Genomic DNA, 23,175 nt, shown 5'->3' on the forward strand with positions numbered 1-23,175 from the left:
CTGACCTCTATTCAGTGCTGCAGGTGCCATGCCAGGGTCTAAATACCTTACAGAAACACCTGTCACATAGATACGATGATCCCCACGCTACAGATGGGAAACAGGCATGGTGGGGGGAAGTGACCTGCCAAGGTCACCCAGCTCGCAGGTGGCAGGACCAGGATACAGCAGCTTGGTCCCCGAGCCCGTATGAGGCCAGCTGCTGGGCCCGGTCCTGGCATGTCCGGCTACCGCGGGCCCTGCCTGCCCTCCGTCCACCAGGCCTGGTCCTGGGCAGAGAGGAAAGGCGAGGCCAGAACAGGGCCCTGAATCCAGGGAAGTGTGTCCAGGGAGGCCATGGGAACTGGATGGGCCTGGGGTTTGAGAGCAGGAGTTTGGGTAGAGAAGGTTTTTGCTGGGAATGATGGCCCCAGCCACACCCTCCCAGCTGACTCTCCTGTGGACCCTGGGCCCATCAGAGGACAGGCCCCAACTCCTGAGGGCCGCCGTCAGGGAGGGGCCGGCCCTGCTCTGCTGACCAGTCCCACCGCCTCACACACAGCTGCTCAGGACCGTCTCCCCCTCTCTAATCTCCAGCCCTCCTGCCGTAGCTTCTGCCCACATCTGAGCCACAGACCTCAGCAGTGACCCAGCCCAGCCCCGTTACTGCCTCACAGTGGAAACAGATGCCCTGAGAGACAGCCCGCAGCATGTGAGACGCGGGGCCAGGCGGTGCACTCAGGGTCGTGAGCCTGGGCGGAGGGGCTTAAGCCAGACGCGGTACGAAAGCTAGCCTTGGTCCTTGCTAACCGACTAGCGGTGGACCACACTACCTTTGAAAACCTCCGTTTCCGTCTGTCAAAGGAGAGAACTACCCCTACTTCCTGGGATGGGTGAGGCTCTAATGCATTAAAGCATTTACCACGGAACCTGCCCCCAGAATGACCACCGCCAGAATGACAGTGAGTGGAGATGTTGGTCAAGTGCTCTCCCCACCCCTCACCCCCACCCACTGTGTGCCTGGGGACCCCGCGGGCCCTCAACTCTGGGTGCAGGGGGATGCTCACTGAGCAAAGCCTCCTCCCAGTCACCCCTGCAGACATCAACTCATCGCATGCTCGCTGAGGGCTGCCCTGTGCCCCCCACTCCCGGGGCCCCCGGTCAGCAGGATGCACAAGTGTCCCCAGCATGAGGGCCTCTCAGGCCGGTGGCCAGAATGAGTGGTGTAGGCAAAGGCCAGCCACTGGCCCAGGCCAGCGATAGAGGCTGCTGTTCACACATATGATGGCCGGTAGGGGTATGGTCTCACCAGTACCAGGCATCCTGCAAAGCAGGAGCTCGGTTCACCCTCACGATGGCCCCGTGACGCCCAGGTACTGTGACGAGGCACTAACACCTGTGACCAGGTACTATGGCAGTCCCCGCTTTACAGATGGGAGAACCAAGGTGGGAAGGAACCTGGTGAGGGACGAGGTTAGAGGGGTCAGAGATGAATAAGTGGCCCAGGCCCCGCCCATGGGGCCCTGGTGAGGCGGCACGTGCTGGATCTCTGAGACCTACGCCCCCCCACCAAAATCGAGCCCCTCCACCCCAGCCAAGAGTTGGTCCCGTTGGGAATGAAGCATGGCTCTGCCTCACCCAGCTCTTTAAAAAGACACAATCCTTGGGGCGCCCGGGTGGCTCAGTCGGTTAAGCGTCCGACTTCAGCTCAGGTCATGATCTTGTGGCTTGTGAGTTCGAGCCCCTGCGTCGGGCTCTGTGCTGACAGCTCAGAGCCTGGGGCCGGGGCGCAGAGTTGGGGCCCTGCTGGGAGCTTGGCTGGGGTGGCACCTGCTATGTTCTTCAGTCCCCACGAGCACCCCATGGGCCAGTGACTCCAGAGTCACCCTTGCTCTATGGGTGAGGCCAGGAAACTAGCAAGTGCCTAAGGAGGGCGGTGGCTTCAGGCCAAGTGCCCCGGGCCTGAGAGGGGAAGGCCAAGGGTGAGCCCTGTTCTGAGCCCCCGAACACAAAGGCCCCGGTTCTTGGGGGTTCAGTTCTGCTGGAAAGGACAGAGGTTTTTGGGGGGAAATGGGGGGGGCTTCCTCCAAACTTGTTCTCTAAGCTCTAGCCCACTGCTCTCTGGTGGGCGTGGGGGTGGGGGAGAAAAGTAGAGAGCAGGCTGAACTTGAACTTGAGCAGAAAGAACTTGAGCTGGATGCCACTGCCCCTGGCCAGATCTCGAACGTGCTTCCCCACCAGCCAGGGCCTCCCCAGGCTTCTGCAAGCTTCCACAGGCGTTTTTCATATAGCTGCAAATATGGCACCTGCTGAAATCGCCCATGTGTGTAATATATACCTCTGGGATACATTGAAAACATCCTCCGAATAGCCAGCCTTGGTGCTATTTAAAACGGATTCATGTCACACCCCATAGATTTCGTCTCTGCAGAAATGGCACCTATCATGGGCCTGAACACATTTGCTCTATTGCCACATAAACTACAATGGCGCGGCTCGCACGGTGGCTGCAGACAGGCTGCTGGGCAGAGGCTGCCTCCAGCCAGGAGACCCCAGGCAGGGGGAGGGTCCACACGGGACTGGTGGCCTAGGAAGCCAATCAAAAAAAAAAAAAAAAAAAAAAAACGGGGAACATTGCCAAGCAGCCAATCAAGGCATGAGCCTGAAGTTGAACTGCTTGTGGGGTGGGACTTGGGGGTTTTGAGGTCCTTTGACTCAGGGCAGAGAGTTCTACCCTTGCCCTGTCTGCTGGGTCCAGGGAAAGCCGAATAGAGGTTCCCTAACTCTGCCTGAATCTTGCTGTCCCAGCCAGCAATAATTTTCTCTGTTCACCGAGCACCTATTGTGGCCCCAGTGAGTCTTAGTACCCCTAACTTAGAGATGAGCAGACCGGGGCTCACAAGAGTCAAAGAGTGGTTCTCACACTGAGCTTGCATTAGAATCTCCTGGAAGGCTTCTTAAAACCCAGAAGCCTGGGTCCCACCCCGCCCCCGGGGTTCTGTTTCGGCCGGTCTGGAAGGGGGCTCGGGAGTTGGCTTTTTACAAGTTCCAGGTAAGGCTGATGCTGCTGGTCCGGGGAACACACTGTGACGGCGACCAGGTTAAGCGCGTCGTCTACGATTCTGCACCTGGCGTCCCCGCCGCCCCTTCGAGTGTGTCGGAGCGTGTGCGTGCGTGTGCGCGTGCACGTGCGTGCGCGTGCATGCGGGATTTTATTTCTCCGTCAGCAGTAACCCGAGTTGGGTCCTGCTTGTCCCAGCCCCACCGATTCTCCGCCTCACAGGCTGCGCCCCCCCCCTCCTCCGGCACCCCCCTGCTTCCCCCAGAGCAGTCAGCCAGAGCCTCCAGTTGGGGTTGTTAATTTTATCTTCCGCCACTGCGTAAGCACAGCAGCTGGCAGGGGAGGGCCGAGGCAGGTGAACCGATGCTGCCAGCCAGCTCCCGCGGAGGGGGGAGGCCTGGGGGCGGGGGGACGGATTATGCCCGCGGCCACCAGAAGTCCCCTGGTGACCCCATCCGCTCAGAAAGGCCCCCACCCCGGGGCAGGGAGGGTCCCGGGCAGGGCCCACCCACACTGGCAACGCCCTAGACCCAGGTCCCCATCCGTCGATGGCATCGGCGCGTGGGTTTCTACCCAATGTCAAGTTGGAGGGGGTGGTGGGCTCGGCTGAACAGCTGTCGCCCTTAGAAGCACAGACGCGGCGTTTGTCTGAGTCGTCGCTGGTGGTGGCTCCATTCGGGGGCTTTTTGTCAGGCCTTTTTTTCCCTGGGCTGCTATTACTCCTCAGTTCGATATTTAATTTTCCCATAAACCAAAGAGTTGTGCTTTTCTCCTCTCTTTTCCTGCTGGAGGCCCCCGCCTACTGGTGGGGTCTCCCTCTTTCTTGGGTTCCTGCTAGGAGGGAGGGCCTTGGGGGGGGCCAGAGACTTCAGCCCTTCCAAATGGGGCAGGGATGGGGGGGCACGACCCTTGGGTCCCTCCCCCCGACTCATTCGTTTGACCAATAACTACTGAGCAAATCCTTGTGTGTCCGGCCCTCGGGATGTGACCTTGGGATGTGACCATAGATAAGCATCCCTGCCCTCATGGTGCTTGCATTCTAGTGGGGGTGTCAGATGCAGAGGCCTTGGGGTTAGAAGGAGCTTAGGGTGTTCACGGACCTCCCCCCAAATTCTCAGTGCGTTCAGAGCATGGCGTTGGGGAAGGTGGCCTTGGTCAAAGCAAGGCAGGGCCCACAGCATTCCAGGGTCTCGAGGGATCCCTTCCGCAAACGGGCTCTGTGCTTGCCTGGGCCGGGAGAAATGAAGGAAGGAGGGAAGGAACAAACAAAACAAGACTTGAACTTGAACTCCTGTGTGGCAGGCCTGCGCCAGCTCTGAGGTTAGGTGGGCAAAAGACGAAGCTCCAGACGTCCGGGAGCACAGTCTCCTGGGGAAACAGACGTGGACCCGGGACAGGATGACAGGCACCTGTGAGAACGACAGCTGTACAATGCTCCAGGAACCCAGAGGATAAGCCCTGACCGAGTCTGGCAGGGTCCTAGAAGGCTGCCGAGGGAGGCAGTCCCTAAGGCCAGCCCTAAAGGATGAGGCAGAGTTAACCAGCAGAAGGATCGCTTTGTGCAGGGCACGGAGGAGGTGAGCCAGCTGCAGAAGGAACCTTGGGCAGCTCAGTGTGGAGCAGGGTGGCTGCCTGGAGGAGGTGCTCCTTCGAGCAGCGTCTTGTAGAAGCCGGAGAGACCGGTGGAGAGGATGGAAACACACTGTGATAGGAGACCCCCCCCTCCCAAAAAAGGAAGAAATTAAAAATAGGGAACGTGGAGGGACATTTGTATTCACACATGGACACTTTTATATATTAAGAGGGTGGCTTTCTGTTTCCTTGCAATTCGGTATTATGACTGGTTGCTGATTGAAGGGAAGGCAGTCAATAGAGCAGGCATGCTGAGAGAAAAGAATGGATTTTTTGCAAATAATATAATTTTGAACTTCTCTTTCCCCCCCCCACCCCTCCCCACGTCTAATTGATTACCACCCCATGATAAATGACATTCAGAGCAGGAATGTGCCCAGCACCGTCACACTGCGGTACCCAGAGAACAGGACGGATTATCCCTCCCCCAGACAAGGGCCACTCCTGGAAGAGAAAGAAATTGCCTCAGCCCAGGAAGGGGCGTGGGCAGTCAAAGGGGTAATATAAATAGTCCCTTTCTGTTCCTGCAGCTTATAGAAGGTTTGTGTCCATTTTCTCATTTGATCCTCCTCTCAAAAATCCTGGAAGCAGAAACGTTGGCAGGGTGTGTTTTATTGAACCCATTTTATAGATGGGAAGACTGACACCCGGTGAGTCAGCTGACTTGCCCGTGGTCCCATGCGATGTTGGTAGCAAGCAGGGCCTGCACCGGAACCTCGGTGTGGCTCTCTCGGAGCCGGGACCCCGGCAGGCGCTGGAGAGGACCCCACAGGCCGGGAGAGAACCGGACTCTAGGAGATGCAGCTAGACACGGGCCTGCTGGGGTTTGTATGAGGACAGGTTTGTGTTCCCAAATTTCAAAGGCCACCAGACGATTTACAGAGCAGCGAACGATTGCATTATCTTCAAAGTGAGTTACGATGACCAAAACAAAGTTCTGCTTTCAAGATAAAGACAGGCAATATTTCAGAGTTAATTTCATAAAACTGATCACCCGACCATTACCTCACTGTGTCGATGTTAACTGTGAAGGAGAATATAACGGCATCCCTGGACGGTCGTGGGACAGAGGCAGCAGAAGTTGGCTGTGGCGGCCGCTGAGACGGACGGGCAGGCACACTTTACCTGTCCCGATGCTGGACAAAATGGGTCCAAGAAACTTCCAGCAGCAACCCTCTCTGCTTAAGACAAAGAAGTCAGACAAAACTGAGACGTTGACCGGCTGGACTTGGGGACAGGGGATCCGGGGGAGTTGGGTGGTGGTGGTCTTCGTGCGACCATGGACGTGCAGAGCCAGGCGGGGTTGGGGGGCGGGGTCTTCCTACTGCCCAGGGCCGGCTGTGCGCTAACGTGTCCGGAAGTGGCTTGTAAATCCCGAAGCTCCGCCCATATCCGGGCTCTTACTGCCGTGACCGCAGCCATGCGTCCGATGCAAACACACCTGCTCGGTGTCTCTTCACCTGAGGACGGTCCTTTCAGGTAAACGGTGCAGGTGGGTGCTCCCCGCCCCCCGGGAGAGCCCTGCCTGCCTCGGCACAGACACCTCTGAAGACGCACCCTCAGATCCACAGGAATGAGACACTCCTGGTGGGTGCACGGGACCCTGGCCCGGAAGAGTCGGGGGAGAGACTGCTGAGCCAGGGGTCTTGGTGGATTCTTTGCCATTCTATGCCACGTGGGTCACAGTCAGGTGGCCTGCTTTATCGTGCTGATTCCAGAGCCCAGCTTGGACCTCGGGATTGTTCCTGTCCAGGAAGCTGCATGGAAGTTATGCTTGGGCCGCCGCTGGCCATCTGCCTTTGGCTGGACAATTGCTCCCGGGGCCGCGGGGCCAATCCCAGGGGGCACATAGGGGGCTGCTTGCTGTGACCTCGGCCAGAGATTGTAAGAGGGACAGGTGTGGGGATGAGCGTGGGGATGGCGTTGGGGTCTGGGAAGGGATGGAGGCAGAAATAAGCGTCCACAGTTATTACAGCTCTGCTGTGTCATCGGCCGTACAACCGAAATCTGTTATTGTCTTAGGAGCTTGATTAACTGTACACATCGCTAACACCTGCTCGGAAACATAACGAGGGACAGGGACACGTCTCCCAATCAGGGTCTGCGTGGGCAGCGTGCGTGACGCGGGTGCAGATCTCCGGAATGGGGATGTGGGCACGCACGAAGGTGCGTGTGTGTGGGCGCGCGTGCGTGTGATTGGGGACAGGGGCGCCCATGCTCTGCAGAGAACCCTGGCCAGGCTTTGGAAGTGCTGGGTGCCAGTCTGGGCTCTGCCAACGGACTTACGGTGTGACTGTAGGCAAATTTCCCCCTCTCTGACCTCAGTTTGCTTACCTGTAAAATGGAAGTGTTGTCCAAAAGAGACCCCATGCAAGTCCCATATGTAATTACAAGTTTTCCAATCACCACATTGAGAAAAGCGTTGCAAGGTGAATTAGTTTTAATAATATATGAAGTCCAGTAGAGCCCAAATATAGCTTCAACAGCTAACCACTATAAAATATTAGTGATACCTTTGACATTCTTTTTAAAATGGCTTTCGAACTTCAGTGGGTATTTTACGCTGACAGCACACAGGAACTCAAAAACGCCTTTCGAGTGCACAACAGCCACATGGGGTGAGTGACTCCTGCTTTGGAAGGTGCCTGGTGGCACCTTCTGGGCTTCTCACTTACCTGTGAATGCCCCCGAAGGCAGAGACCTTTCATTCTCCTGCCCAGTAGCAGGGAGCCTCCAGAAAGACTGTTAGTAATGAATCTTGCTAATAAGTGCCGATGACACGTACAGGGTGCACTTTCAAAACACCTTTCAGGTACTATGTCACTGAATCGCCACAGGTACCCTGTAATCCCCTTTTGTGGAGGCGGAAACTGAGGTTCAGAGAGGTTAGGTAACTTGCCCAAGGTCACACAGCCTGTAAGTGGGACAGCTGGTCTTTGAACTCTAGGTAGGCTGATTTACAGCCCACACTTTTAACCACTGTCCTGTCCTACCTCCTGATAATAGCGATGCAAATAATAATGAAAACTGCTAGACTTCCCCCCCCCCCCGCCACCCCAGGCATCTTGTAAGAATCATCTCTGCTCCCCAGAGCAGTCCAATCAAGGAAGGTTCTAAGGGTCTCAATGAAAGTGAGAAAGGACGAGAGATATCGAAGGTGCCTTGTGCCATTTCTGAAGTCGGATTCTTGGAGGGTATACTTACATGCGTGCACACGACCACGAGCGGTGCCCGAGTTTTACGCCAAAGCTCGGATTGGCGTGGTCCCTTCATCTCCGGGGTAGCCGAGTTAAGTAGAGCCACCCACAGGAGAGCTCCCGAGGGATCTGGGTCACAAGGCGTCCGTGAGGGTTCCCCGTGGCTCAAACGTGTCCACGTGGGGCTAAAGGCACCCACAGAAACGAGCTCTTTTCTTCTTTCCAAAGACCACGGAGGCGCAGCCTCTTGTCAGAGCTGGGGCTCTGGAGTCGGGGCGCTCAGGTTCAGATCCTGACTCTGTGAACCCCGGAGACGGCCTCCCACACCTCTTCAGTTTCCCGTCTGTGAAATGGGAGTAAACACACCCACCTCGGAGACTGATGGGGAGGACTGCCTGCGTTCACCCAGGCTCAGGGCTTAGCACAGCTCCTGGCTGCATCGTGGGTTCTTGCTGTGTGGGGCCCCAGGTGTTTCACTGGAGTCTTAGAGTAAGTTCACGGCAGAACCTGGGACTTCTGGGTAATTGAAGCGCTCCGTGTATGTTTCCCCTCGCGGAATTCCTACCCCACTTACCACCTGCTTTATACAATCTTACACTTAATTACAATTCTGCATCTGTTGTTTTCCCATTGTTTCCTGTTCATGCCGCTTCCCTTGCCAATTGCACAGCGCGTGGTGGCTGCGCGAATGAATGAATGGCTCATACCTGGCTTCCTTTCACCAGACCTCAAAATAGAGTGGCCAGGCGGCTGTCACCCCCACTCCCCAGCCTGTGAGCTTCTCTGTTTTATCACCAGGCGCCTGGCACCATGCCCGGCACCTAGTAGGTGTCAGGAAATGTTCGTTGAGCTTAATTAAACTTACCTGCAGTGAAAACCCCCTGCAGGAAGGAAAGGCCCCGGCTCTTCATCCTCTCCGTTTCCCCCCGCTGCGCTTGACCCCAGGCTGGGTAAGCCAAAATGGACAGCCCTTCCCAAGTGAAGTCCTCAGATCCTGGCTCCTGTCCTCCTGAATGCAAGGGGACTGCGGAAATAATAGTGTGAATCCGAAGAATAGCAGATTCCTGGGGCGCCTGGGTGGTGCGGTCGGTTAAGCGTCCTCCTTCGGCTCCGGACGTGAATGTGGTCCGTGAGTTCGAGCCCCACGTCGGGCTCTGTGCTGACAGCTCAGAGCCTGGAGCCTGCTTTGGATTCTGTGTCTCCCTCTCTCTCTACCCCTCCCCTGCTCATGCTCTGTCTCTCTCTGTCTCAAAAATAAACATTAAAAAAAATTAAAAAGAATAAAAAAGAATAGCAGCTTCCTACCATGTGCTAAGCCCTTTCACACCTAGGAACTGGCCCCTCCGTCACATCCATCTGCCAAGCTTTACTCCCATTTAGCAGATTGGGGAACTGAGGCTCAGAGCTTTGGTAACTTGCCCCAGGACGTGGAGGTTTGGCGACCTGGCTGAGATTTGGATCCAGAGGTTCCCAATGGCTCCACGGGTGTCCTTTCCACTACCCCACAGTGCCCACCCAGGAGCCCTGGCTTTGTCACGCCAGCCAGTGATTGCTGAGCAGAGTGAGCCACCAACTTCCAGAAAGAAAGGAAAGAGGCAGCTCTTGGCCCTAAATGCCTCTCAAAGCCACCTACTCTCTGTTGCCCTCACCCTGCTCTAAATGGACAGCCCGTCTAGCCTGAGTCACACTGTGTGTTTTCAGCGTCCAAAATGCAATCCTGATCATGGCGCTGCTCTTGCTTAAAACTTTCAATGGCTCCCCAGTGCTCTCAAGACAAAGAAGAACACGCATGACCAGTGGTGTGCTGGGAAACCCCCTCTCGGGGGGCTGGGGCAGAGAAGAGAACACACAAAAAGCCTTGGTTTGTGGTGGTGGCCAGTTTCTGTGGCGTAAAGCTCCCTACTGTGGCCGATGTCAGGCTACCAGAGCAGTCCTGGAAATGGCACATCTGGGTCTCAGGCGCTGCTAGGAACCGGCCCTAGCGCACCACTGCAAGCGGTAACCTACGGTCAGCGGCTCTGCTTTGCACCCCGCACACTTCCCAGGGCCCCTCCGCCCCCATCCCCAGCTCCTTGCCCTCCCCCTGCCGCCTGCCCCGGGCTGACATGCTCCAGACCTCCGCATACGCTGTTCCCTCCAACTGCCACACTTGTCCTTTATCTCGGGTTGCTTCCTCGGGTCACAGAACTTGCTCAGACTTGGGCAGGGGCCCCTTTCTTCCTGTTACACCTCCCGGCACCTGATGCGCTTCCCACGTTTAACTGTATGGTCCCTTGATTCATGCCCTTCTTCCCAGCAGGCTGTAGGCCCCTTGAGGCTGAGCCCCTGTCTGTGTGCCCGGCAGGGACATCGTCCCGACTGCAGTTGGTGCCAGTAACACCACGTAGAGTCATGCAACCCTCCTCCCCTTCCTGCTCCCCGCACCCAGCACGGGACCTGGCCCATCTCAGGGGATCTCTTCCTGAATCTTCCACTAAACCTTTGTTTCGCTGTCCTTCCCTCTTGGGTAGCTCCCCCCACCTCCATCGAAGTGATGGCCGCAGACATGCCCGCCCCCTTCAGCCGCTACCAAGCCCAGAACTTCACGCTGGTCTGCATTGTGTCTGGAGGGAAACCAGCGCCCATGGTGAGTACCTCTGGAGTGCCCACTTCCTCCTCCGTCCCTGCCGGGCCACCCTGCTCTGTGACTTGTCCAGCTGCAGATGTCACCGTGGCGTCCACTTTGCAGAATAAAGGGGAGAGGGTGGGAGCCCCTGCCTTGAGCCATCTGCCTTGGTCTGACCCCATCTACTCATCTGACCCACCCTTGGGATCTTGCTCCCAAGATCCCAGCACAGAACCCCACTTTTTCTGGACCCTGGGGTCCCAGAACTGCACAGTGGGTCCTTAGGGAAGCCCAGCATCAAGCAGAGCCCTGCCCCACTTATCGGACAGAATGGGGACAAATGAGGCCCAGAGAGGGGAAGGGACGGGTCCAGAGTCACCTACAATGTTCTTGACAGACGTGGGACTCAAGTTCATGCTCTCCAGCTCCAATTCCACTGTGGAGGGAGGGAAGGGAGGAAGGCCGGAAGGAAGGTAAGAGAGAGAATTCCTGTTTGGACCAACTCCGACCCACCCTAACTGCTTTGAGGTCCGCCAGCCCAGCTCATGCATTATCGCCGTGGCCACTTCAAGCGGTGGGGGCGCTAACATAGAGAACTGGGTTCTAGCCCCTGCCCTGCCTTAAGCAGAAAGATTCCCCTCTGCTTCCCAGTTTCTGCAAAGAGGCTTAGGGAGTGGACAACATTAACATTTTCAGCTTTTTTTTAGGAGCACCAGGACCTCTTTGGTCCAAATGAAATACACGCAGCCCCACGTGTAAGACATGTAAGAGTGAAGGAAGGTCAGGTTGCCCTTATGGAGCCCTGAAGCACCTGTGTGGAACCCTTAAGATTCCCTGAACCCATATTGAGAATCCACGCGCTACGTGCTGTGAAGGCCCATCTCCCTGCACCCATACCTCATGGTCCCAAGGAGACAGATAGATAAAAAGGCAGCTTCAACCCCAGCGATTGGTGGGAGCAGGAAATGGTCCCCAAGTTTCCCCCTTTGGAGCCCATAAAGAGGTCTGGCCTCTCTAAAATCAGACAAGCTGGTCTTTTTCTCCAAAGAACAACTTCTTTCCCAGAGGACACAAAGAAAGTCTCCCCATGGCCCTGGGGCTGCAGGAAGACTCCCCACCCCCAACCCCTGCCTGCTCCTGCCATTTAAGATATGGCAATAAAATGTTCAATATTCATATACACATATATATAGTTGCATATAGATGTAAAAGACATTTCTCTCTCTCTCTCTACACACACACACACACACACACACACACACACACATACACAAGATCCTTAATTCCCCGCGTTCCAGGCATCTTACGTTTGCCTGGGACATCAGAACTTAAAAGAATTCTTTGGTATAAATTACAAACCTGCTTTTGAAGCACTTTTCAAAAGAAAACGAAAGAAAGAAAGAAAAACCCAAAGCAGGCTATTATGTGCATATGAGATCCTTCGCTGGAGCTATAAACTGACAGATTCTCCGGGTCCCACATTTCATCCCCCCCTCCTCTCCCTTCCCCTCTCCCGCAGCCCCCCTCCTCTCCTCCCCCACATCCTCCTCCCTCCCCTCACCTTCACCAGCATCCTGAGAAAGCTGCTTCCTGCCCTCCTCTCTCCCTGTCTCCCATCGATTTATTTACCTGATTTATTAAAAAATACACCCAATCCCCACAGGCCTCTGGGCACACGTACCAACATAAAAGACAGCAAATTAAATTAAATGCCGCCTCTCAAAACTTGGGTTCCCCATTAGAGAAAGCGAGAAGATGTTTGCTTTCACCCCATCCCCACACCTCGCTCTCTCCCACACATGCACCTGTTTCCTTCCTTCTGGTTGCAAACCTCCAAAACGCACCCACGGAGATCCCTTCCTCTGCATTCTTCTTCGGATGGCTCACTTCCTCTCAGGCGCCTTCCTACCTTCTCCCTCGTCCAAATGCTGTCCCCAGGTGGGCACAGACCTCTCCCTCGCAGCCCAGGTGGCTGCTGGGGCTGCGCCCTGGGCCCCTGTTTCAGTACATTGTTTCATTGAAGCATCCGACAGCCCCCAGAGCAGCTGTCCTTACTCCCCTTTACAGGTAAGGAAACTGGGGCTCCAAGAGGCTCACCTGCTGGTAAGGACGGAGGTGGGCTTGGCCTCTGCCACTGGGAGCTGTGTGTGTCCCCCTCGACCTGAGCTGGCTCAGAGTACTTCGGGTGCTGCAGGGAAAGGAATGAGGGAGAGTCCATCCGGAAGGAGGAGGCGGCCTTGGAAGAACGGGCATTCTGTGGCCAGGTCCTCTGAGGTCCCACCGTCGGTCATGAAATGCTTCCCGCACCCTCCTTGTAATTTCAGGTTTATTTCAAACGCGATGGCGAACCCATCGATGCCGTGCCCCTGACAGAGCCGCTGGAGGCAAGCTCTGGCCCCTTCCAGGACAGCAGGCCTTTCCGCAGCCTCCTGCACCGTGACCTAGATGACACCAAGATGCAGAGGTCGCTGTCTCTGCTGGACGCCGAGAACCGGGGCGGGCGCCCCTACACAGAGCGCCCCGCCCGCAGCCTGACCCCGGACCCCGGCGTCCTCCTCCAGCCGACCACCGAGAACGTCCCAGAGACGGTGGTGAGCCGCGAGTTCCCGCGCTGGGTCCACAGCGCCGAGCCCATCTACTTCCTGCGCCACAGCCACACCCCCGGCAGTGACGGCACCGTGGAGGTCCGTGCCTTGCTCACCTGGACGCTCAACCCACAGATCGACAATGAGGCCCTCTTCAGCTGTGAGGTCAAGCACCCAGCGCTGTCGATGCCCATGCAGGCAGAGGTCACGCTGGGTAAGACTTGGTGGGTGCCGCTCTGCGGGGACCCTGCAGAGCTGGGGAGCGGGGAGCCTTGGGTCCTTGGGTCGCCGGCCACCTCGGACGTGGGGAGGGGTGGAGCACGGAGGCGTCCGGGGCAGGCCCAGAGATCAGGGCCGGGGTTCTTAAGGAGGTTTGCTGAGCTGGACTGGGGAACGTGGGTGGTCACAGGGAGGTCAGGAGAGCTTGCTGGACGGGGTCAGGAACACTAGAAATCAGGGGAATTTGGTCCGTCAGTATCGCGAATATGTGAGTCGGAGAAGTTTGCTGCGTGAGTAATTAAGCAGAGGAGGGTTCAAAGGTGGACACTATGGCCCCAGAGCCTCGCTCTTAGCCTCTCACTGTGCCACATCCGTGGTCTCGGGCAGCTGCCCCTGAGTACTTTCGCGTGTCATTCCTTGGAGACCTCACGAGCTCCCCCTACTGCCCGGCCCTGTGCTAGGCGCTGGGACCTCATCAACCCGCAGCCTGCCCCTACCACCCTCTCCGGACCCCCGCGCTTCCCACTGTCCTTTGGCGAATGTGAACCTCAGGATGCCATCTGCTCCGGGCTGGGAGGCAGAGCAGCCTCACCCCTTCGCTTTTTCCCCCAGGAAAGCTGTCCCCTGCCCCTCTTGCCCAAGCAAAGCTCCGCTTCCCTGGGATGGTGCCCTGCCCCACCCCCACCGACACGGGGAAAGACCAGACAAGGACTTGAGAGCAGCTGGAAAAGTGAGTGTGCAGCTCACAGGTCGCATCGCAGTGATGAGGGGGTGCTGCCCCTGGCCTGCCCCACCCCCTTGCCCTCCCGCACCCCAAGCCAGATTAAGGACTCACCTGCCCGGTCCCTGATCGCAGCTGGTTCCCTTGACCGGAGCCGTGCTGGCGTGCACCCCACCGCCCCCCCCCCCCCCGCCATCGGAGCAAGGGCAAGGCCCCTTCACAGGCAGTGGGCATGCGCGGTCACGTGTGTGCACCGCCGGGGGAAGCGAGGAGCGGGGCACACTGCAAGGCTGCCAAGACGCAGGTGCCAAATCGGGGGGATGACACAGACCCCCGGGCTGGCTTCCCATCCAACCTTGGCTGCCGTCTGTTGGTGGGATCTCAGGCCTCAGGTCCCCGAGCCTCAGTTTTCTGACCTGTTGAATGGAGAGAATAATTGTAAGCTCATAAATATCAGGAGCCAGGCTCCCTGCAGGATGATTTGCCTACAAGTGCTCCTGGCACAGGTGCAGTGAGCTTATGGGGCAGGGAGAGACGCTGTGTCATTATTCCCGTTTCACAAGTGAGGGGAGCCAGCCAGGCTTGGAGTAACTCTCCTTAGGTCAGCCAGCCAGGTCCGACCCTAGGCCCACATTCTTCACCACTGTGCCATCTGCTGGGGCTGTGGCCAGGGGAGAGTGCTATGAGCTGGGGGGCGGGGCGAGGGAGAGTGGAGGACACCCTGCTCTCTGGCCACGGCGGGGAGACAGTAGGATGGGCAGGTGACCTCGGGACACAGAATCCAATCATCTGATCAGGACTTTGAAGGTCAGGCCAGGGCGGCCCAGAGCCTCCCCACGATCTCTGCTGTTCCCTCTGTCGGGATGTCCTCCCCCAGCTCAGACACTACTCCCCACAAGAAGACGGATGCCTGGTGGTCCCAGAACCCATCTCAGTAGATGGCGACTACGTTCTTCCCATTGGCGGAGCCTGAACCCTCAGAGTCGCTTGCTTTTCCCGCCCTTTTCCCATGCTCCTCGTCTAAGCCAGCCTCAAGAACCTGCCCCCACATCTGCCGCTTCTGGTGGTTTCCTCTCCGACCACCCAGTTCCCACCTGGATTTCGCAGCCTCCAGGCTGGTCTTTCCACTCCCACCCTCATCCATTCTGCTCTTCGTGCTGATTGATCGGCTTAAGATATAAATCAGATCGTGACACACATACATACCCACCCCAGCCCTTCCAATGGTAGACGAACAGATGGACAAAACAGAATAGAATTCAGAAATAGAACCCAGGGAGACAGTCCATCTTGATTTTTGATGAAGGCCCCAAGGCTGTTGAATGGGGAAGGAGAAGTTGTTTTAACAGACAGCCTTGAACAACCAGAGACGCTTAAGGGCAAAATGACCCCAGTCCCCTATCTCACGCACACACAAGAATTAATTTGAGATGAATCACAGGCCTAAATGTGAAATCCAACATCATAAAGCTTCTAAAGCCACGCATAGGAATCTGGCTTTGTGACGTCGAGGTAGACCAGGAGTTTTTCCAAAGGTCACAAAAGGCACCAAATGAAAAATTGAACACTGGTAAATGAGACTGAGTCAAAATCCAAAGCTTCTGCTCATAAGAAGGCACCTTCAGGAATACATATAGAGGCTGAGAAGAAATACGCTCCCTACAGATTTATGACAAAGGATTTGTATTCAGAATATATAAAGAACTACTACAGATCACGAATGGTAAGACAACTCCATTAAAAAAAAAAGAAAGAAAGAAAGAAAGAATACGTCCGAATGGCCCATAAGCATATGAAAAGGTTTATAATATCATTAGTCATCGGGAAAATGAAGATTAGGACCTCAGTGGGGTACCGCCGCACAAGCAATAGAACGGCTAACGTCGAAAGAACGGGTAATGTCAAATGCCAACAAGGATGTGGAACCATCAGAACCTTCGTGCATCGCCGGTGCGAGCATAAACCAGTGCCACCATGTTGGACGATTAGCACTTGCTTTCCCAGATGAAAACACCCTTACTTTATGACCTAGTAATTTCACTCCTAAGTGTTTACCCAAGACAAATGGAAACATTATGTCCACAAACGTTTGGAGGTGAATGTTCACAACAACGACAATAAAAACTGTAAGGAACCCGAATGTCCGTAATTGGGAAGGTGGGAGAACAAAACCGGGCTATCGTCCTACGATGAGCTACTTCTCATCAATACGGACGAACTCCTGTTAGTCGCGACCACGTGGACAGAGCTCAGAAAACATGATACCGTGTGCAACACGCCAGACGGCACAGAGTACACACTGCGGGATTCCGTTTATACGGTAAACTTCTAGAACATTTACCAAAACTCTCCAGTGAGAGAAGTCAGAACAGCGTGTACCTATGGGGGGTGGGGGGGGGTGGAAGGAGGCATAAAGGAACCTTCCGGAGGGATGGGGGTGTTCTAGAGTTTGATTGGGACGGTGGCTACACAGGTGTTCGCGTTAGGATTCGCTAAGTTGTGTTCAGAAGAGTGCATTTCTCTGCACAACTGCCATTACATTTAAAACCAAATCCCAGTGATGTCCATACATTACCCCCCCTCTGCTCTGTCCGCTCCAGCCACTGGGTCCTCTTAACTCTTCTGTGAATGCACCCAGCTCGGGCCCACCACGAACTTTGCACCGGCTTTCCTTTCTGCCTAGAATAATCTTGCCCCAGATATTCTTAAGCCCTCTGTCCCTAAGGCCCCTGTTCAGATCTTCTACTCAGAAAGTCCTTCCTTGAACACCGTATCTCAAACAGCCTCTTCCTCCTGGCCCCATCAGCTGCTTATCTCACTTTATTCTCTGGCATCACATTTCGCTCAACCTGCAGGTACATTACGTGTTTCCTTATTCCCTGGATCTCCCACTGGAATTTAAATTCCGTGTGGGCAGGGTCTCTACCTGCCTCGTTCACACGGTACAAGGCTCAGAATGATCCCTAACATATTACTCAGTAAGCACCTGTCTAAGAAGTAAGTCATACTTTTCTGGGTTGTTGTGAAGATTAAATAAGGCAGTACATATCCATCCAGTGCTTAGCATAGTGACAGACAGAGTAAGCACTCAGTAAATATCAGCTACTGTTATATTCATTGTTATAGCCCCAGCATTGCCCTGCACAGTAATCGGCACAGTTTAGGTGAACCACAAATAACTAGATGTATAGAGCAGATGAATGAGTGGGTGGGTGGGTGGATGGGTGGATGGATGGATGGATGGATGGATGAGTGGGCGGGTGGGCAGATGGATGGATGCATGGGTGAGTAGGTGGATGGATGGATGGGTGGGTGGAAGGAAGAACAGATGGATAGATGGACAGAAGGGTGGATGGATGGATGGATGGATGGATGGATGGATGGATGGGTTAGAGAACAGGTGGAAGATGGACAGAAAGGTGAACAGATGGATGGGTGGGTGGGTAGGTGGATGGATGCATAGATGGATGCATGGGTGAGTGGGTGGATGGATGGATGGATGGATGGATGGATGGATGGATAGATGGATGAATGGATGGATGGATGGACGGACGGACAGACGGACGGATGGATGGATGGAAGAACAGGTGGATAGATGGACAGAAAGGTGAACAGATGGATGGGTGGGTGGGTAGATGGATGGATGGATGGGTGGATTGGTGGATGGATGGATGGATGGATGGATGGATGAATGATGGATAGATGGATGAATGGATGGATGGGTGGATGGATGGGCAGATGGATGGATGGTTTTAGTGAACACCCAGAATTCCTGGGGGAAACCTAGAGGAGCTTTTCCATGAGATTTCACAAGGCTGTTCTTGCAGTGGAATCTTCAGGAGAGATAAGGAGGGCAGCTTATATCATCAGGATCGTTTATACTCCCCTAGACCGATGCACACCACTTTCCATTTCACGTTATAGCCTCCCATCTGTCCTCCATTATCATTTTCAGAGTAACTCCTCAAAAAGTGTACTAACCTATTGTCCCCCACTTACAGGTAAGGAGACTGAGGCCCAACAAAGTTGAACTGATACATCCAAGTCATGCTGTCAGAGAGCAGAAGCCTAGGCCCCAATCCTGGGTCTCTGGACCCCCACTCTTTCTGTGTATCCAGCGGTGGAGGGCAGGGAAAGCCCAGGGGCTCAGAACATTCCTTTTGGAGACTCTCAGTGCTGTGTTCTAGGAGCAGGTGGGGGTTGGGGAGGCAGAATTTGACTGCCAGGAGCTGCTGGTGGCTCTCGGTAGGGGTGTGAGTGGGGAGGGTGACAGCAGCTGGCCTGGCTTGTGGAAGCAGCATCGGAAGCAGCAGTGACAGGGGCGGGAGTGGGATCTTCCACCAAGGTGCTGGTTGGTCAGCAGCTGCCAGGATGGCGCTCAGAGTGAGGGCAGGACAGACCCCTCACCTGCCCCCCTTCGTCCCCCAGGGCCAGCTCCACACAGGAGCCTCTGGGAACCTGCAGCTCAGGCAGCCACGGAGAGAGTCTGGCTGCCCGAGTGAAAGACAGCACCCCTTCCTCCCCACCAGCCCTGGCCTCGGGGCCTTCCTCGGAAGACCCATCGAGCCCTGCTCCCATCACTTCCTTGCTGTGCGGCCTCCGGCAAGCTGCAGCCCTCCAGAGGGCCAGGTGTATGGCCTGCAAAATGGGTTTCATGCAACCCTGCCTCTTAAGCACCCTGAGGATGGGGCGATAGGCCTAACAGGGAGTCTAGAGCATGTGAGGTTTCCTCCCACCTCACTCGCTAGGCCCTCCGCTGGAAGGGGCGGCCGCTAGCACTGGGGGGGGGGGGGGGCAGCAGGGGGCCCGGTAGGCGGAGCTGTTCTCATTGTTCCCATCATGCACCTGGGGAAAGCCCGGTGCAGTGACCCAACCAAGGCCACGCACGCTAGACCGGAATCCGCCCCAGCCTCCCTCCCATCCGGCGCTGGCTGGCGGAGGCGGCCCCGGAAGCCCTCTCTGCGCCCCCACTCCTCCCATCCGTGCGTCCCTCAGCCCCACGTGGCACTTCAGACGCCTGGCTCGTGGTTTAATTAATAGTCCTTTCGTTTCCTTCTCAGAGAATGAACTTCGCAATGCCAGGGAGACCACCCACATCTGCGGGCTGCTCTGATTTCCACTTGGAGAGCTGAGCGGGGAAGGAGAGGCTGGGGAGGAGGCAGGGGTGGGTCGGGGAGAGCCCAGGCCAGCCCCAGGGCCTGGGACACAGCTTTTCTCCTGCCGTCACCCCCGGAAGATGTTCGCAGAGAAGGCACGGGGTGTGGCCCTCTAACCAAAGCCTTGAGGCCTCCCTCCAGCTGGGGAGGCCTCTCCCCCATGCCCCCTGACCTTCGGCCTCAGTGCCCACAGGACCTGGCTCCTCCTTCCCCCCCCGGAACCCTCCTCAGGAGTTTCGTGTCTCAACTGAAATGTCACCTTCCTTGGAGGAGACTCTGGCCGGCACTCACCCTCCGTGTGAGCAGAGCATCTGCATACTGGTTTCCCGTCTGTGCACTCGCTTGTGCGTGGAACGTGTGCCCGACTCAAGTGTGAGCTCCCAGCCGGCAGGCACCTGGCTTGCCCACACTGCCGTGCCCCCCGCACCGCCCAGAGCCTGGCACGGGAGTGGCTCACTAATTGCCTGTTGAATGACTGAATGAGTCTGGGGGAAAGAGCCTCAGGAAACATGGGAAATTAACCGTGTGGGTGACCGTGGATAAGCCCCTTTGTTACTCCTGCACCTCGGTTTCCCAATCTGATCCTGAGGGGACGGGCTCAGAGGTCCCGGTGGCTCTCCCAGCCCTGACATTCTCTTGTGCGGAGGACGGCAAGGCCCCGGGCGTCTTGTCCCCCAAGCTCACGATATAAAGGGCCTTGAAAGAAGTGATATAGGAGGTGAGGAAAGAGGCAGGGAGGACAAGGGCTGACGGGAGGAGATGGTCCCCCCCACACACCTGTCTACCCCCCGTACCTCCAATCTAGGGATTCCAGAAAAACCCCACTGGGCAGATTACTAGAAGGAGCATCGGGCCAGAAGGGAGACAGCGGAGTCTTGTCCTGGCTCCTACTCACTGCGTGACCTTCGGCAAGTCCCTTGCCCTCTCTGGGCCTGGTTAACCCAGCCGTGCAGGGGGTGATAACGGCAGAGTCCCGCCTCATGAGGATTTCGCATGGGTGGCAGTTTGGGGTGTTTCAAGCCATCGCAGCTGCTGGGACAGGCTCCCTGCCACTAACAGCCGAGTCGTTTGTGGGGTAGACTTCTCTTGGGCGTCCCCACCTCCACCGTCCCCTGGGCTTCTCTGACCTGACCCTGATCAGCCTTGTGCTCATCTTTCATCCGCACCGAGAGTGAACCCCACAGGGCCAGGGGTCGCGTTCTGCGCACCACCACTGAATCCCAGGTCTCAGGGTCGGACTGATTGCAGGGGCTCGGGGACTGAGTGTGCGTAAGAACGCAGGCGTGGATGGATGAATGGGCATCGTCAGAGCTCCTGGCTCAGTGGCAGCTCCCCCCACGGATGCTCGCTGCTGGACTGGAACTTTCTCTCCCACTTTCCCCGTGCCTCCTGTCCTCGCTCAGTCTCCCCTTCTCCATATATACGCATACCTCTCTGACCTGGCCTTCCTCTCCCTACAGTTGCCCCGAAAGGACCCAAAATCATGATGACACCCAGCAGAGCCCGGGTCGGGGACACAGTGAGGATTCTGGTCCACGGATTTCAGGTCGGCCTCACTCCAAGCATCTGGAAGGGTGGTGGGAGGTGACAGGGACACCACTGGTCACAGGTATCCCTCTAAGACACTTCCCTTGACCTCAGTCCCCCAGCCGGTGAGGCTGAATGGCCTCTGATGAGGAAGGGCAAGGTTTCGCTCTCCATCCAGAGCCCAGCGCAGACCCAGCTCATGGACTTGGCATCCTTTCCGGCCCTGGAGTCCTTCTCTTGCTGGGGTTCCGGGCAGCCACTCCTGCCCCATCGGATGGCAGCGTGTGTCCAGCCCCGGCCAGGCCGTGCCTCTGACCCCTTCCTGCTCTGGCAGAATGGTTCCCCTTGTGACCCAACGCTCCCCCCCCCAACCCCCGACCCACAGAACGAAGTCTTCCCGGAGCCCATGTTCACCTGGACGCGGGTCGGAAGCCGCCTCTTGGATGGCAGCGCTGAGTTTGACGGGAAGGAGCTGGTGCTGGAACGGGTTCCTGCCGAGCTCAATGGCTCCATGTACCGTTGCACAGCCCAGAACCCCCTGGGCTCCACCGACACACACACCCGGCTCATCGTATTTGGTACGCTGCCCTGAGCGGGGGTTGGGAGGGCGACCAGGGGTGGCGCCCTGGCTGGAGCCATCCCAAGGACGAGGGAACGGCCGGGGCCCGGGTCCCCTAAGTTTGCCTGCGAGGATGCCTCACACAGAGGCACCAGAGTTCAGTGCTTGAAGCTGGATCTCTGGGTTCGGATCCCGGACGCATCACTTCACAGCCGGGCAACCTGGGGCAAGCCGCTCGACCTCCCCCATTTCTCCGTCTGTGAAGCAGACCTAATGCCATGTCCGCACAGGGGCTTTGGGCTGCCCCGAGAGGGCGCCCGCGATACCACACGGCAGGTGCTGGAAACGGGAGGGTTCCTTTACGGAGCTCTGAATGTCACCCCAAGCCGGTTCTCTTTCCGTCCTTTCCAACAGAAAACCCAAATATTCCAAGAGGAACGGAAGACTCCAATGGTACGTCCTCACCCTCAGAGCTTCTCGCTAAAACCCAAGGGATCTGCAAGGGTCCAGGCAGCCCCGGTCTCCCCAGCGGCCCGTTCGTATACCCTTGCCTTTGCCTCAAGCCTCAGGCGGGCGGTTGCCCTCTGGTTCAACAGAGTCTGGGTCAGGGGTGGTCAGGAATGGGTGCTGAGGCACTAAGGGGGACTCAGCACCCTGAAATCAGCCAGTGGGGGTTTCCAGGGACCTAGCGTGTCCCCTCGCCACTATCCACAATGACTCTAGCTCGCTCAGCTCAGAGAACTTAGCTGCCCTGGCCCTAAGAGGATGTGTCGCCATTGACCATGGGCTTGTGCCCCCGGGCTCGGGACCACTCCACAGGGCAGCGGGGAGCACATTCAGGTGCCTCGGCTGGAGACTCTTATACCCCCCTCCCTGAGCTCCTGCCCAACCTGAGCACCGGTCCACGGGACCCAAACACCGCTCCCTGGCCCACCAGCCCTTTCCTCCCCACACTGGGCTGATCTCACATTTCACAATGGAGGCCCCCACACCCGGTCCCCACTGGATGGTCCCAGTGGCCACCAGGGAGCCTGAGCTCAGTCCAGCAAGCCCGGGGCAGGGAAGGGGTCACGCCCAGTTTGGTGGGACAGGTGCCAGAGCTTGGATTTGAACCCAGTGCATCCCGTGGCTGAATCCAAACTCTGCTGGGGCCCCTTTGAAGCTCTGCCATCCGGGATCCGTTCCTGCCCCGCCCATCGGGGTCCGCGGTCCTGACCCTGACCCCGCTCCCTGCCGCCCTGACACAGGTTCCGCTTCTGGCCCTGCTGGCATCCGGCTCACCTTGGTGCTCGCCCTGACAGTGGTCCTGGAGCTGACGTGAAGGCCCGGCAGCTGCTGCCGCCACTCCACCCCGCGCTGACTTCGCCGCGATCGGTTTTCTTTTCTTTTCTAAACTATTTCCAGTCTGTTCTTTGTCTCTTTCTGTCTGTGTCTTGGCTTCTTCAACCAGTTTAATTAAAACGAAACAATTTTCCCCACCTTAGTCTGCGGCTCTGAATTCGTCTTTTGTTCTGTGGCAGCGACTGGCACTCCCTGGCCCCCCGTGTCAGGACAGGCCCCGGGGAGGGGGTGACAGAGGGGACAGAAGGCACGCTCCTTCCGGGAAGAGGAGCAGAGGTGCGGCTTACTGTCTCGGTCCAAGCGACCAGATGCGAGAAGTGGCCGGAGACTCTCAGGAAATGCAAGGCTCTTCAGGGCCAAGTGTAACAGTCAGCTGTTGCCGCAGTACTGCTGCGTAACAAACCAACCCAACCTCAATTTACACAACAACATGCATTTCTTAGTATGCTCGTGTTCACGATGAAGCCGTTCCGCTGGTCTAGTCCGAGCTCAGTTGGGCAGCTTTGCTTCAGGCGACAGGTCGACTGGGCTGGACTCTTGGCTATGGTCGGGTTCAGGTCTCCACCACACGTGTTTGCTCTAGGCCCAGGCTA

General features: G+C 56.7%; 1 protein-coding gene across 1 annotated transcript in view; it reads left to right on the forward strand.

Annotated features, from left to right (window-relative positions):
* Positions 1–22,724, forward strand: part of IGSF21 (immunoglobin superfamily member 21) — a 233,599-nt gene extending 210,875 nt beyond the window's left edge. Inside the window, exons 5-10 of the mRNA XM_043573888.1 lie at positions 10,380–10,495; positions 12,799–13,273; positions 20,616–20,701; positions 21,068–21,260; positions 21,656–21,694; positions 22,489–22,724. Of these exons, the coding sequence (XP_043429823.1) occupies positions 10,380–10,495; positions 12,799–13,273; positions 20,616–20,701; positions 21,068–21,260; positions 21,656–21,694; positions 22,489–22,562 (983 nt within the window). The 3' untranslated portion in view covers positions 22,563–22,724. The remainder of the gene's footprint in view (positions 1–10,379; positions 10,496–12,798; positions 13,274–20,615; positions 20,702–21,067; positions 21,261–21,655; positions 21,695–22,488) is intronic.
* The last annotated feature ends 451 nt before the right edge of the window (positions 22,725–23,175 follow it).

The sequence above is a fragment of the Prionailurus bengalensis genome, chromosome C1, assembly GCF_016509475.1.
Source record: "Prionailurus bengalensis isolate Pbe53 chromosome C1, Fcat_Pben_1.1_paternal_pri, whole genome shotgun sequence".
Taxonomy (NCBI): Eukaryota; Metazoa; Chordata; class Mammalia; order Carnivora; family Felidae; genus Prionailurus; species Prionailurus bengalensis.